Source organism: Vulpes lagopus, chromosome 5, assembly GCF_018345385.1.
Source record: "Vulpes lagopus strain Blue_001 chromosome 5, ASM1834538v1, whole genome shotgun sequence".
NCBI classification, from domain to species: domain Eukaryota; kingdom Metazoa; phylum Chordata; class Mammalia; order Carnivora; family Canidae; genus Vulpes; species Vulpes lagopus.
Genome location: NC_054828.1, coordinates 109,385,639 through 109,399,090, shown reverse-complemented (window position 1 = coordinate 109,399,090; position 13,452 = coordinate 109,385,639). Strand labels below are relative to the sequence as shown.

Genomic DNA, 13,452 nt, shown 5'->3' with positions numbered 1-13,452 from the left:
CAAGGGCCCAGAGAGACATATAGGGCAGTGGTTCCAGCCAGAGAGGGGCGTCAGAATCAGCTGGGAAGCCTGGACCCCACCAGGAGCTCCTGAAGCTGCACAGACATGATTTCTCTGGATGGGACCGTATCCCTGGGGAAGAACCATGGATCTGCTTCTGCTCCCCCACGTGACACATTGGAGGATGAAGGGCCAGAGGTGTGTGTCTGTTTAAGGTCACACAGCCTATGGGTGGCAGCCCAGGATGAGGGCACAGGTCTCCCATTTCCCTGTCCTCTTTGTCTACTCTGCCAAGAGACCCAACCTTCCCGCATCCCCTCTGAATGGAGAACCCAGGTCAGCACTAAGCTAGCATTAGTCAAAACAAAGTAAGAGATGCACAGAGAAAACTTCCAAGGTTCCTTTATTTGTTTTGAAAACAACCTCCATTCTTTATTTCTCAATTTAGTCTTGGCCTAGTGACAAAAAAGGCTTTTCTCTCTGGCCTCTTCTGAAAGAAAGGGAACAACATAAACACTCCCCATGAGATCTCTCTCCCCAGATTCCAGTGAAGGGCAGATGGGGCCAGGACTGGAACTGGAACAGCACGGAGAACATGTAGGATCTGTCTCTGAGCCCCACTTGGCTTTCAATCCCTTCCTCCATCCTCCCTGAGACATCTGCTCCTATCCGGGGGGCTTTGCCTCCACTTCCCGGTTCAGAGCATCTACAGTAGCTGTGGGCTGCTTGTAGCCTGATTCCCAGTCTGCTTTTCATCTGGGGAAATGTCACCCACAGCCTCGCTGGTTCTGGCTCAGGTCCTCAAGAGCTCACCAGGTCCCAGTGCTGGCTCATAAGTGATGACTCACACACGTTGACCACGATTTCCCTGCCATTCTCAGAGCCATCACCAAACATGTCCGTGTCCAGGCAGAGGTGGGATGCTATGTGCTCGATGTGGGAACCAGTCTTGGTCCATTGCTGAGAAGACAGAGAGGAGAGAGCATGAACCCAAATTCTCTGGCTAAAGGTCCAGGATCTATTGATAATATCAGGAGTTCCAGAATAATCAGACATGTTTACACTATGTGGCAAGGGTCACCCAGAGACTTGACTTCATGGTCTCACAGAGGAATAAAGCTGCAACTAATTGCTTTGCCAGGTATTATTGTTGGTTTCTGCATTTTTTGTGGGTTTTTTTTCGGATAAAAAAGTAAAAAGAAAAATCAATATAATTTGCTAGGAAAACTCATTAGAAGGCAATAACTTTCCAAGCAATAAGCCAGAAAATGGGAAGCACATTAGTTACAGGAGCAACCAGAGAAACGATGTGCACTCGGTGTCTGCACATCAGAAAGACGGGAGAGCAAGCTGGGGGATGGGATGCTGGGGGATGGGATGCAGGAGGGCAGAGAGGCTTCCAGGCAGCACCCAACACCAACACCACAAACCTGTGCTCCTCCAAAAGTGCTTTAGCACATGAAGGGCCCAGGTTGGGGGGGGGGGGCAAGAAATCTGATGCCACTACTCTCCAGACTTGACCTCATGGGACAAGGAAGGAAGAATGAACATGTTTTGGGGGAACCACCACTGTGCAGGTGCCACAGACCACTTCAGTTAATCACTCTAGACAGCTGCCCCGTGTGGCAGGCATATTCAACTTCAGAGAGGAACCGAAGTCCAGGAACCTGCCATGGCTCACACCGCTAGTGAGCTATAGAAAGGGCATCCCAATGTCCATCTCTCTAATGCCAATAAGCAGTCAGCAGGAAGCTGTGTGGAGTCAATGACTTGGGCTCGGCTGGCCACATGGGTGCATCCAGAGTGCTATGAATCTTGGTGGACACCCTGCTACAGCCCAAGGCCCCTGAAGGCCAGGAGTTGAGTACTACTCAATCTGTGGCTCTGAAGGCCTTGCCCCAGAGGAGTAGAGCTCTGGGATGCCAGGTGGGTGTCAGAGCCAGACAAGCGAGTACAAGATGTGCGTGTCCATAGTGGCTCAACCAGGTCCACAGGCATCTGGATGTGAGCCAACCACTGCTGCCACCATCCCTGCCCTCCTCTCCTAACCAGAAGGGCCTCTTTCTGATCCACCCCTCTGCTTCTAAAGTTTCTCCCTGATCTTGCAGGTGGGACTTAGACCTACACAGGTAGTCTCATCTGTCACTGAAGGTAGCCATGCCCCAGCTGCACCTACTGAGCACTCACCTGTTTGTCATCTCCATTCTTACAGACGACAAGAACCACTGGGGCGCCAGGGAACACGGTAACAACAGACAGGCACAGCTCCTCCTGGAGGATCTGCTGGGTGTATGTGAAGGCCCATATCTGGAGGGGAAGAGGCCAGAGGGTTCACATCAAGATCCTTGGAAGCCTGGTGGGACACTCCTGGGGCTGTGTGATCATTAGTGCAGCTGGGTAAAAAGCACCAGGGGTCCTAGCAGTAACAGACCGTCAACAAAATCACCTAAATCACCTTGGAAAATGGGACTCCATAGCCAGAGACTCCCAGGTCATACCCCCTCTGAAGTCTCCATCTCCACGTCCAGGAAGGGGCCTGGCCTGGGCATGCAGGCTGCCTTTGGGAGGTGCTGAACAATTCTGGACTTTAGCTTGGACAACACCCCAGCCCAGCTATGCAGTCTCCAGTTTCTCTGACTGGATCCATGTCTATTCCCCACACTTGCCACCATAAGCAGCTACCTGGCAGGTCAGCCCCAGCTGTCTTTAGGATGTCCCTTCTTTGAAAAGGAATCCAATCAGCATCCTGAAAACAGGAGTGTTCTAATAAGAGGCAGATGGTGCAACAAAGGGAATATGGAGTGTGCGAGGGGAGGAGAAGAGGAGCGGAGGGACAGAAGGTCATGACCAGAAAATGACCCCAGGAGGTATGTGCACTCCAGCACTAGAGGCCAACACATCTCTGGGCCCCAGAGCTCCCATAGGGAGGGAAGCCCAACAAGTGAACGGACAGGGAGGCTGGGGAGAGGAAAGGTCATGACAAGGGATGTTCCTCGCCCAGTCTCCAAAATGTTGGAGATCAGAGAGCAACCAGCTGGTAGAGGCCTCATCATGGGGCAAAGAAGGTGAAAGAAGGTGAAAGAAGGCCCTGGGCGGGGGGAGGCTGCAGAGACCACCCTGTCAAGGGCTGGGCCCCTTCTCTACTCCACCCCTGCTAGCCAGCTGACCCTCAGCCTCTGGACCAGGCTGCTCATCAGCTACTGCTCCTGGGCTTGAGCCCTATCCTCACCTGGCTGGCCCCCACCCCCGCTCTAAGACTGTGTATCCCTTAAGCTGAGCCGGCATTCATGCTTGTTCTGCACCCTCCCTAGCTCCTGGCAGCCACCTCCTGGCCCTGGCCCCTCTCCTGACTTCCACGAACTGGTGACATCTTCAGCGTCCTTCTGTGCCCTGGCCTATCCCCTCCTTGCCCGCAGGCTCAGGTCCTGCTGCTGCCTCACCAGACCACCTGCAGGCAGAGCGCTGCCTCTCCTGATCTGGAACCTTCCCTGTTCCGGACACCTGGATGGGGCCACCAGCCCAGTGGAAGCCGCTGTCCCCTAGGGGTTGGGTCCTGCGAGTGGATGCTTGTGTCCCTTTTCAAACTGCTGGTGTTGGGAGAAGACCTAGACCAGAAGGCACTCTCTCGGGAGCAGATGGAAATTACTGATGGATAAAAGACTGGCTGTGAGTTAAGAATTCTTGAAACTTGGGGATGGCTACAGGGAGTTCTTTATACTCTTCCATCTACTTCTAGATTTATACATATTTAATTTTTAAAATAATAAATGTAATGAAATGTCCTCCTTGGGATGTATCAAGAAGTGCTGCTCTGGCCTTGAACATCACCATCTTACACACGCCATTCACTTCCCTTCGGGATAAGGGAAGGGAAAGGGAAAGGGAAAGACATCTGTACACACAGAGGGGATGCAGCAATCAGGATCCTGTTATTGATGGCCAACATTTACTGAGCACTTACTATGTGCTAGGCACTGTCCTGGGGGCTTGGCACAGATCGCTTTAGTCTTCACAAGAATCCTACTAGATATGTTATTATTATTATTGTCTCCATTCTACATGATGAAAGGCTCACAGAAGTTATTCAACGCTCTCCGACCAACTCTCTCTGGCTCCTTTGCTGTTGCTGCCACAGACTTAGCTCCTCCTAATCAAGCTTAATCACAAGTAGTGTCTAGAGTCCCTGAGAGCCCTCTTCCAGGTTGTAAATATGGAAACTAGAGCTCAGCTCCACTGCGACATTGGAGAGCCGGCCAGTTCCCACTGGCCGGGGAGGGGGCCAAAAGTCACACTCCATGTGGGACACTAGGGAGTGGGCAGCTGAGAGCAGGCCCCTCCCTGGCATTGATGGGAACTGGGGAAGAGGATGAATGGAGGTCCACATTCTACGAGCTCCACCAATGGGGTACATACAGCGCTGGTTTCCTGTGCCTGCTCCCCTTTACTTCCTGCCCTGGCTCTGTCCCCCATCATGAACTCCCCTATCTGCATATCCACGCTCACTTGGTTATTGCCATTTAAATGCCCCCCCCTTGGGCCTAGGTGTGTGCTAGGGACACAGTCTACCCTCAGGAGATCCATGCAGGTCCTGACATCAGGCTAGGGCCATCTGGGCCAGGGATTCTGGGGCGCTAGACATCTGGAGTGGGATCTAGAAGGTGGGAGCAGGTCTTGGATGTGTGTCCTGAGAATTCCATGTGGGGAGGGGAGAGAAAGGCCTGAAGCCCAGGCCCAAACCCAAGGACAGGGCTGCCAGAGAACCACTGCCCAAGCCCACCATACAACTGGCCTCGGCTAGAGATTTCTGCCATTGTTGGGAAATGAGTCTAAACATACAGTCAGTGATGTGGAAAGAAGATAAGGTCCATCTCTCTGACCCATTACCCACCCACACAGCTGCTGTGAACCATGAATTGGCATCTTAAAAATAAATCCTGCAATTATTTTCATTACCACAATACACTAACTTTGTATTTTTTATGTTAAAAGTATTAACTAATTAAACATAAAAACTTGAAATACACAATTTCTGAAAGCTCATCTTGGCATTTCTTCTTTTGTAATACCCTAGGGGCATTAAAAACTGCAAGTACTGGGGAGGGCACGAGAGGGCAGGAGGTGGGTTGATGCCTTTTTTGACATCTGAGATGCCGGTCCACTAATGCCTTTCGGGAAAGAACGCATATGGTACCCGGCTGGGGCTGAGCTCGGAGGAAACCACCTTAGGATCCCCAAGGGGAGAATGTGCACACGCACGGATGAGGGATCGAAGCCTTTACGCTAAGTGGACTTTGCATTAGCTGGTGTTTTACTGGCATTGAAATAATTCAGCCTCACAATTTCTCAGAGGAATGCAGCTCTCTGGCCAGATCTGCAAGGGAGGAAAGAGGGAAGCAGATCACAGAAGCAGGTGGGGCGGGAAGGGAGAAGAGGTTTCTTATTCCCATTCTGCAGCCTGTCAGACTTCCAGAATGGCTGGTGATGAATGGGTTTATTAAATGAATCCTGGAGTCAGAAATGGATTCGGGAATATAGCAGTGGTTGCTCAGGCTGGCCTGGCTACATCAGTGTACGCTGGGCCGTCTGCTGACAGCTCCATTAAGGGGGTTTGGCCAAGTCACAGCTCCCACCCCCAGTGCACAGAGACACAGCCATACCCAGGGAAGGTAACCCAGAGGTGGTGTGGATGGCACCACTCCTTCAGGGATAGGCCAGTAAGAGACTAAGGAGGATGAGGTAATTAAAAGGGCTCAGGTGTTGGTATACGATTTAGAAGGCCCTCCAGCCCCTTTGTTCCTGCCCCGGGAGAGGGGAACTGATGATGATGAGGGGGTGGCCCAGGCTCGACAGCCTTCTGTGCTTAGTGGGAGTCTCTGGAGGACAGCCCCTGCATATAGAGAAGGGAGCAGCCTGGCAGGTACAGGACTCTGGGCAATGCCCATCAGGCCACAGCCTTGAGGGGTGGGATGAAACAGGCCACAGCAGCCAGCTTTGGGTTCACTGTCTTGCACTGAATGGAGCAGCAGAGAAGAAAGATGCTTTTAAGGGGGCATGTCTAAAGGGATCAAATTCTGGAAGAGGCAGGCATGAGATGGGTAGGGGCCCAGGCCCAGGGGCTAACCTTTGAATGGCCCTGGGTGACCACTAGTTGGCAAGAAGCAACCAGCCTGGGACAGCAGCTCTCAGCTAGGATGATCTTGTTTCCATCTATCTATCTATCTATCTATCTATCTATCTATCTATCTATCTATCATCTATCTATCTATCATCTATCTATCTATCTATCATCTATCCATCCATCCATCCAAGAGCCATGTGGCAGTGTTTGGAAGCACTTTTTGATTACTATGACTAGGTGGGTGAGTTACTGGCATCCAGTGGGTGGGACCCGGGATGCTGGCAAACAGCTACAGTGCACAGGACAGTCTCTACAACAAAGAATTATCTGGTATTAACTCCAACAGTACTGAGGTTGAGACCGTGTAGCCTAGCCTGAAGGGCCTGGTCCCTAGAAGCAGCAGGCCCAGCATTACTTGTGTATGACCTGGGAAGCACTGGCCCATCCCTTCTCTAAGCCTCACTTATCCCATCTGTGAAACAGTGGGGATAACAAGACATGGCCCATGGGGTTGTGTGATGACTAATCTAGATGATGCCCACAGAACATACAGGCCATGGGCTGGCCTTGGTGCAGTGGCCACCAATAGGACTCTGATGACCTGTGGGAGGCGCAATGGTCAGGTGAGGAGATATTCACACGTGGAGAGAAGGTAGGGGCTGTGTTTTCATGAACACAGAATCCTATGTCAGTTACTAATGGCAGTGAGCTCCCCATTTAAAGAGAGAGCCCAAGTGCCAGGCAGTGCTGCTGGTTATGTTGTGGTTGGATGGGCAAACTAACTCATGTATGAGGGCTCCTGGTTCTAGACACTTTGTATTCATAGTCTATTCATCATCACAGTGATCCTGCAAGGCAAGTATGACTTTATGGAAGGGAAGAGAGGTCAGAGGTCACTCTGGGAGCAGACCGCAGGGTTGACTATGAATGCAGGGCCTCTTTGGTGAGACTGGATCTGAGCTGAGAGCATCCAGGGCCACTGCCCCCTAAGTCACACTGCAGGTCACACACGACCCTTTAGCCTCTTTAGACACAAACGAACGGACTCAAGCAACACTTTAGTTCCGCCGACTTCTTGGGGCAGCCATTCCGGAAGGATCACCCAAAGGCACTGCCTGGTCGTCCTTGGCACACCTCCTTCAGCCACAGGGTGACTAACTTCAGCCTCTCCCTGGTGACTAACGGCAGCAGGGTGACCTGGCAGGCTCAGAGACATGCTCCCTGCTTTTGAGAACTTTGCTGGACTCACTGCCAGGGTATTTTCTCTATTTCCAAGTCCATCCTGTCCCTTCATCCCAAGCTGTCAGGATACATTTTATATGCATGTGATCAAAAGCCTACACCCAGTACCTTTGCTGCTGGGTCCTGCTGTGGAGCCCTGGAGTGGCTGCGGGGGCTGGAGTCCTGGCTCTTCTGCTTGTTCCCCCTGCAAACCTGGGTAAGATCTGAACTCTGTACCTCAGTCCCCTCAAATGTGAAGTGGTGACATTAGTCCTGGGCATGGAGGGTCACTGTAAGGCACCTGGGTTCCCACATGGTGGTGGTCAGGAGGGTGCTGTCCACAGAGCAAGTGCTGAATTACTGTCTGCACGTTGATTGCGGTGATGGAGGAAGCCAACAGGAAGAGACATGGGCCCAGAGAGCTTCCTTTGGAAAACTGCCTTTGCTTTGCCTCCCAGGAGATCTGCTGGAGAGGCAGTTATGATGGGGCCTTTCCCAATGGTGTGTTGAGAAAGCACGGGGAGGAAGGGTAGTATCAGATGGGGAAGTGAACACACTGGGCACCTGTCCTGCGGGCAGACTTACCTAGAGGTGCCAAGGGGAGTGCAGGTGTGCGGGGGAGAGCTTTTAGCTTCTCTCGCCCGCCCAAGCGTCCAGCAGCCTACACGCATCCTTCACAAGCCAGTAGCCTACACTGCCTCAAATGACACACTGCAAACTTTTAATGGTTTTCTCCCTTTCTTTAAATTGGGATAGCAAGGAAAATGGTGCATCTGTCTTCCTTCCATCTTTCACACAAATATTTTTCTAGAGAATCCAATAAAGTTAAGAGGAAACTTGTTAACCTGGAGGCTTCTTGGTCTTTGCGCGTTTGCAAACTGATGATGTATTTCTCTTGTACTTCACCCAAGGCATCAGCTTGCCGACATCTTCAATACACAAGAAGATTAAACACTTTGTTCCCAAGGTTGACAAGCCGGCCAAGAAAGAGAGGTAAGGCAGGGTGAAGGATAGCTGGGCTGGGGGTGGGGCAGGGACGTGAGCCAGCAGCAGAGAACAACCAGGATATGATTGTCTCCTTTCAACAGTGAAGACTCCCATGTGCCTGGGGACGCACCCCCTGGAGAGCATGTAGCCAGCTGGAAGCAGAACCCTGAGCTCATGGTTCCCACCTGCTGGTGTTCTTTTACTCCAGATATCTGGAACCCCTGAATCCTCTACCCAAATGGCCTGAACCTTGGAGATTTCAGGATCTGTGTAGATCCTACCCTGGGTCTGTCCTCCCAAGGGTAGACTGTATCCCTACTACACCCAGCTGGGTGCAAAGGGGGCCATTTAGAGGGGAGTGATGGAGTGTGGATATGAAGTCTGGGAGTTCACAGAGGGGGACAGAGCCAGGGCAGGAGTAAAGGGGGATAGGCACAGGCTGGAAGCCAGTGCTATGTGTGCCCTCTGCTCTGGTGTGGAGTCCATGGGCCCCTATCCATCCTTTTCCTCAGTCCCATCAATGGCAGGGGGGTCTCCTGTCTGGCCTGCCCCCTCCCCAGGCCTGACACAAGGTGTGACCCGTTGCCTTTCTCAGGGGCTGCCAGTAAGAACTGGCCACCTCGCTGCTGTCACAAAGGAGCTGATCTATATGGTTTTCATGTTTACAATATTTGTCTCTGGGAGAGGGATCAGTGCCAGGCATCTCCTCTCATGATTGAACTTGAAGGTAAGTGTTCTGGAACCAGCTGTGGCTCCGGCAGCAGCAGCAATAGCAGAACAAGGCTGTGGTAGCCAGATTTTCCAACTCTTACCTTCACCACTTACTAGTCTAGGACCTTGGATAATCTCTCCAGGCCCTGGTTCCATCTGTAAAATTAGGATAATAGTAAACCTCTTTAACAGGGCTCTTGTGTTCCTTCCTTGATATGGCTTCTCCCAGGCAAAAGAGGAGGCAGCCTGAGAGAGGGTGGAAAGAGTTATGGGAATGGGTGTGAGGGGCAGAAGTGATCCCCCTCTGGACAGGCCAAGAGGTAGACCAAGAAGAAAAGGAAATGTTAGGAGGGGCAAAGAGGCAGAGCAGGGTCAGAGGAGAGAACCTCTGGATGCCCTAACACAGTAGAAGAAAGCCCTTTCTTATGCAAGAAGGAGGGAAAGATACTGAAAGGACAAGAAAGGTAACATGAGTCAGTGCTAAAGGGTGTATGTCCTACACACATGCACACACGTGCACACATGCACACTTGGGGATTATTCCAGCTGAAATAGTTATGTAGACTTCTATCTGTCTAAAGCAGGTTCACACCTTCAGAAGACTTGGACGTGCATCCCAGGCCTACTGCTGGGAGGGGGGCTGTGTCTAATCCAATTTAGCTCCACCCAGCACCCAGCATGCAGCCTTGGACCAGGAGCACCACAGGCACTCGCTGTCCTCTGTGGAAGCCGGTGGAACTCTGATCTCAGAGTCTCCTTCCATTTTTCTTGAGTTCATGCTGCTGCTACACAAATCCAACCGTTCTTGCCAAAGTGGGAAGGAGTGATAGCTTGGCCCTATCTTCTAGAAAGACCTTTTGGCTCACTCAAAGACTGTTACTACGATCACCCTTAGTTTCCCACAGACGACTGCTTTTACTCCCCTTTCTCTGCCATTAGAAGGTCAGCTGGAATAGGTACTATTACTCTCCAGTCAAATGAAGGTTTGGCAATCTTTCACCAGGGCTGGGCCATTGGAGAACCCTCTCCAATACCCAGAGATCCATGGCTCCTCTCCTCCTACTTCCTTATTCAGCCAAAGACATTAAGTACCAGAAAATATGCTGCTTCACTGAAGATAGATTGAGAAAACTCTTGTCCCAGGGAAAAGGTGGTGACAACATTCTGGCCACTGGGATCCCCTATGAATAGCGCCCACACATAGGTTCAGAAGAGAGGGATGGGCATCAGCTATTCACTACATTTTACAAAATACTACTTGAGCAAACGGTGCCATTCCCAGGCAGGCTGCCATACCTCAAGCAAAATTGACACCTCTGCTTGACTTTTCCTTTCCTAACTCAGGCAGCCCCTCCCATGTCCTGCTGGAGCAGAGAAACGGGTCTGGGAAAAGCCACTGCAAGTGAGAGGCTGGTGCTGCGGGTGTGGGTTCTGGAGGCAGGCAGCAGGGAGCCACTGAAGGCTGTACTGAGGTGGGGAACCATGGTTTGAATGTGACATGTTGGGGGATGAGGAGTGGGGGCTGGAGGCTATGGCTATAACCTAACACAGTGGTTCCCAGTCCGGGTGGTTTTATGTCCCAGGGGCGTTTGGTGTAGCCTGGAGATAGTTCGATTGTCATGAATGGTGCGTGTGGGGTGCTCTGGCATCTGATGGGTGGAGGCCAGGGATGCTTCTAGGCAGACCTCAGAGCACAGGGCAGTCCCCAGCACAAAGACCCATCCAGCCCAGAACATCAACAGTGCCAAAGATGAGGAAGGCTGATCGGGCATGGAGGAAGGAATGCAGGGTCCATGGGGAGCTGTTTGAGGAGAGAAGGGACAGGACCTGCAGAAATGGGGACCAGGAGAAAGAAGAGCCAGGGCAGATGGATGGGATCAGAGCCGTGGAGCCTGGGAGAGAGCAGTCACATGGAGGGAAGCAGTGGGCCAGGGAGGTGGCTGTGGCACTTGGCAGCTGCTTGTCGCTGTCCGTCTACTAGAATCACAGACATCATGGATGACTTCGTGGCGGCTGTGGGCTCGCCTCTGGTCCCCCAGCCACAGCCCAGGCCTCCACGCGTGCTGTGCTTCCCGGGCTGCTCCTCCTCCCCTCCCTTTCCTAACATGGCCTGTTTCTACTCTGCTCTCAGGATGCAGCTCATTTTCAAGGCCTCTGGGAAGACGTCCCTGACTCTCCTGCATACGGTAGACACCATCCCTCAGTGCTTCTAGAGCAGCCTGGACCTGCATTCCATCCCGGACCGAGCTTCTAACAGAACAGCTGCTTATCTGTTTTTTCCTGCATTAGATCCCTTGGGGGACCACGGAGATGCACAACCTAGTCATTCATCTCCGTGTCTTCACAGCAGAGAACAGAGATGGTTACTGAGTGAATGCGTGAATTCGTGGGGGGATGAAAACTAGAATCTGTGAATCAATGAAAGAGAGGATGTGGCCAAAGCTGGGAGCTTGGATGAAACAAGAAACCATTTACAGAGAACAGAATAGCGACCTAAAAGCCCCGGTAATATTCCCCACGAGCACAGGAAAGTGGAGGACAGGAGCCAGCAAAGAGAAGAGAGAGAAAGAACAGGAATGCTGGAGAGATCCAGCTGTGCCATGGGGACCAGGAGGAAGTTATGCGCTGGATGTGCTTTAACGTGTCCAGCCAGCAAGTGTGACAGAGGCAGAGACAGACTGTGGGTTTGCCTGTGGCCTTTAAAAGCTTTCCATCCCCAGAGGGAGAACACTGACCCACGGAACGTGGGCGTGCCATGTGGATGAATGGATGAAGGCACAGGAACGAGGCAACCTTTCTGAGAACGGATTCCTGTGCTTCCTCCCGGCCTGGGGCAGGTGGAGTCACAGGCCTGCTGAGGATGGGACGCAGTGGGGATGGGGCGCAGGTGAACGAGGCCCCTGCCAGCGATGGGGGCGGTGGATGACGGCGATGGTTTTACCAGACCTGATGTGCCCACCAGAAGTCAGGGTTAGAGCGGCGGGGAGCCTCAGAGCAGGCATGTCATCCTGGACCAGCGTCACCCAGAGGCATGCTTCTCTCTATCAGCATTTCATGTTTTCCAGGTAGCTGCTCGCCCTGCTCTGCCTGACCTAGCCCTCACTTACTTGCCAGCAGGATGGACGCCAATGACGTACTCCTTAGATCCTGCTAATTTGATGGTGATTTCCTATAGGCACAATGTGGCCTGGTAAGAGATCTTCCAGAGAAACCACACACATGTCCACACATGTGGAAACCCACTGGAGTGAACCCAGTCCCAGAGTGAGGGGAAATCATACTTCTCCTGCTCTGTTGCTAGGCTCTGGGTGTAAGTGGACACCTGGTGTCACATAAAAGCAGGTGACAGAGGCTGAGTCCCTGTACACGTTCTCTCCCCAGCCTGTTCCTTACCTGGGATTTTGCATCCTTGCCTTTGGTCTTGACACAGGGGCTTAACCTGAGGTCGTAGGTTTCTGTGTTTTTCTGCCTTTGAGACTCTAGGCATTTCTGTCTCTGTCGGATATTACCCTTCTGGATGGAGGAATCGTTGGGGATTCTGGAGGAAAACCAGAGGAGAGATGAGAACCGGCTGCTTTCTGGCTTAGTGGCATTAGCAGCTGGAGAGCTGGAGGCAGTGTTTTGAGGGGCATCTCACTGGGGTGCTATTACAGCGACTTGTGCTGGAGTGGGGGCTCCTGCTAGGAACAAGGTAGCAAGAAGACACCCATGGAACCTGGCTTGGAGATAGCATCAGCCTCAGGTCACACCTGGGACTCAAACCCCAGCAGTTGAGAAATGCTGCTACTAGCTAACCTCCATCCCTCATACTACTGATTAACTTAATTCCTCTCCTGGTTTCAGGAATAAGGGAAGCCAACTGGTCTTTACAGACCTCCCTATACTTAAAAGCCTTTATCCAGTTGCCCACGGGATGTCGTCTTTCCAGACCAAGTCAGCCGATGGCATTTCCTCACAGCAGGCAAAGGCTCAAAAGGTAGGGCGGGTACCTGAGTTCTGGATAGACATTCTCCAGGTACCACTTGAAGCTCTGGCACTGCAGATTCTTCCTCAGGTCCAATCTGCTCTCAATGCTGGGGGGAGGGGGGCAGGGGTAGGCACAAAGACAAAAGCACAGCTGTGTGTCAGAGACAGGTACGAGGTTAAGAGACACGGAGCACAAGCTGTGCCCACGCCGTGCCCACCTCTCTCCCGAGGGCGCTGGAGAAATTCACCAGGAGAGATTTCTAGAGCTCCAGACAGAGCTATGGAAAACACTTAGCAATAGCTCACATTGGTGTGGTAATGACACTAAGGATTTGTGCTTTTACTTGAAAATGGAGTTTGGGGGTGTTTTTACTTTTCATTAAAAACAAGGCTACAAGAACATGCAGTGTTGTTAATAATACACCACTGGGGCTCTGAGTCTACTTACC

At 52.0% G+C, this 13,452-nt stretch overlaps 1 protein-coding gene across 2 annotated transcripts in view; it reads right to left on the bottom strand.

Moving 5' to 3' along the window:
• Nucleotides 1-386: 386 nt before the first annotated feature.
• The window catches only part of GALNT14 (polypeptide N-acetylgalactosaminyltransferase 14), a 205,039-nt gene continuing 191,973 nt past the window's right edge, over nt 387-13,452 (bottom strand). The window contains exons 12-15 of one of the 2 annotated variants that reach the window (XM_041755899.1): nt 13,027-13,110; nt 12,431-12,575; nt 2,188-2,307; nt 387-960 (exon numbers count right to left, since the gene is read on the bottom strand). In XM_041755899.1, the coding sequence (XP_041611833.1) occupies nt 802-960; nt 2,188-2,307; nt 12,431-12,575; nt 13,027-13,110 (508 nt within the window). In that variant the 3' untranslated portion in view covers nt 387-801. The remainder of the gene's footprint in view (nt 961-2,187; nt 2,308-12,430; nt 12,576-13,026; nt 13,111-13,452) is intronic. The other variant, XM_041755900.1, reaches the window with a different exon arrangement.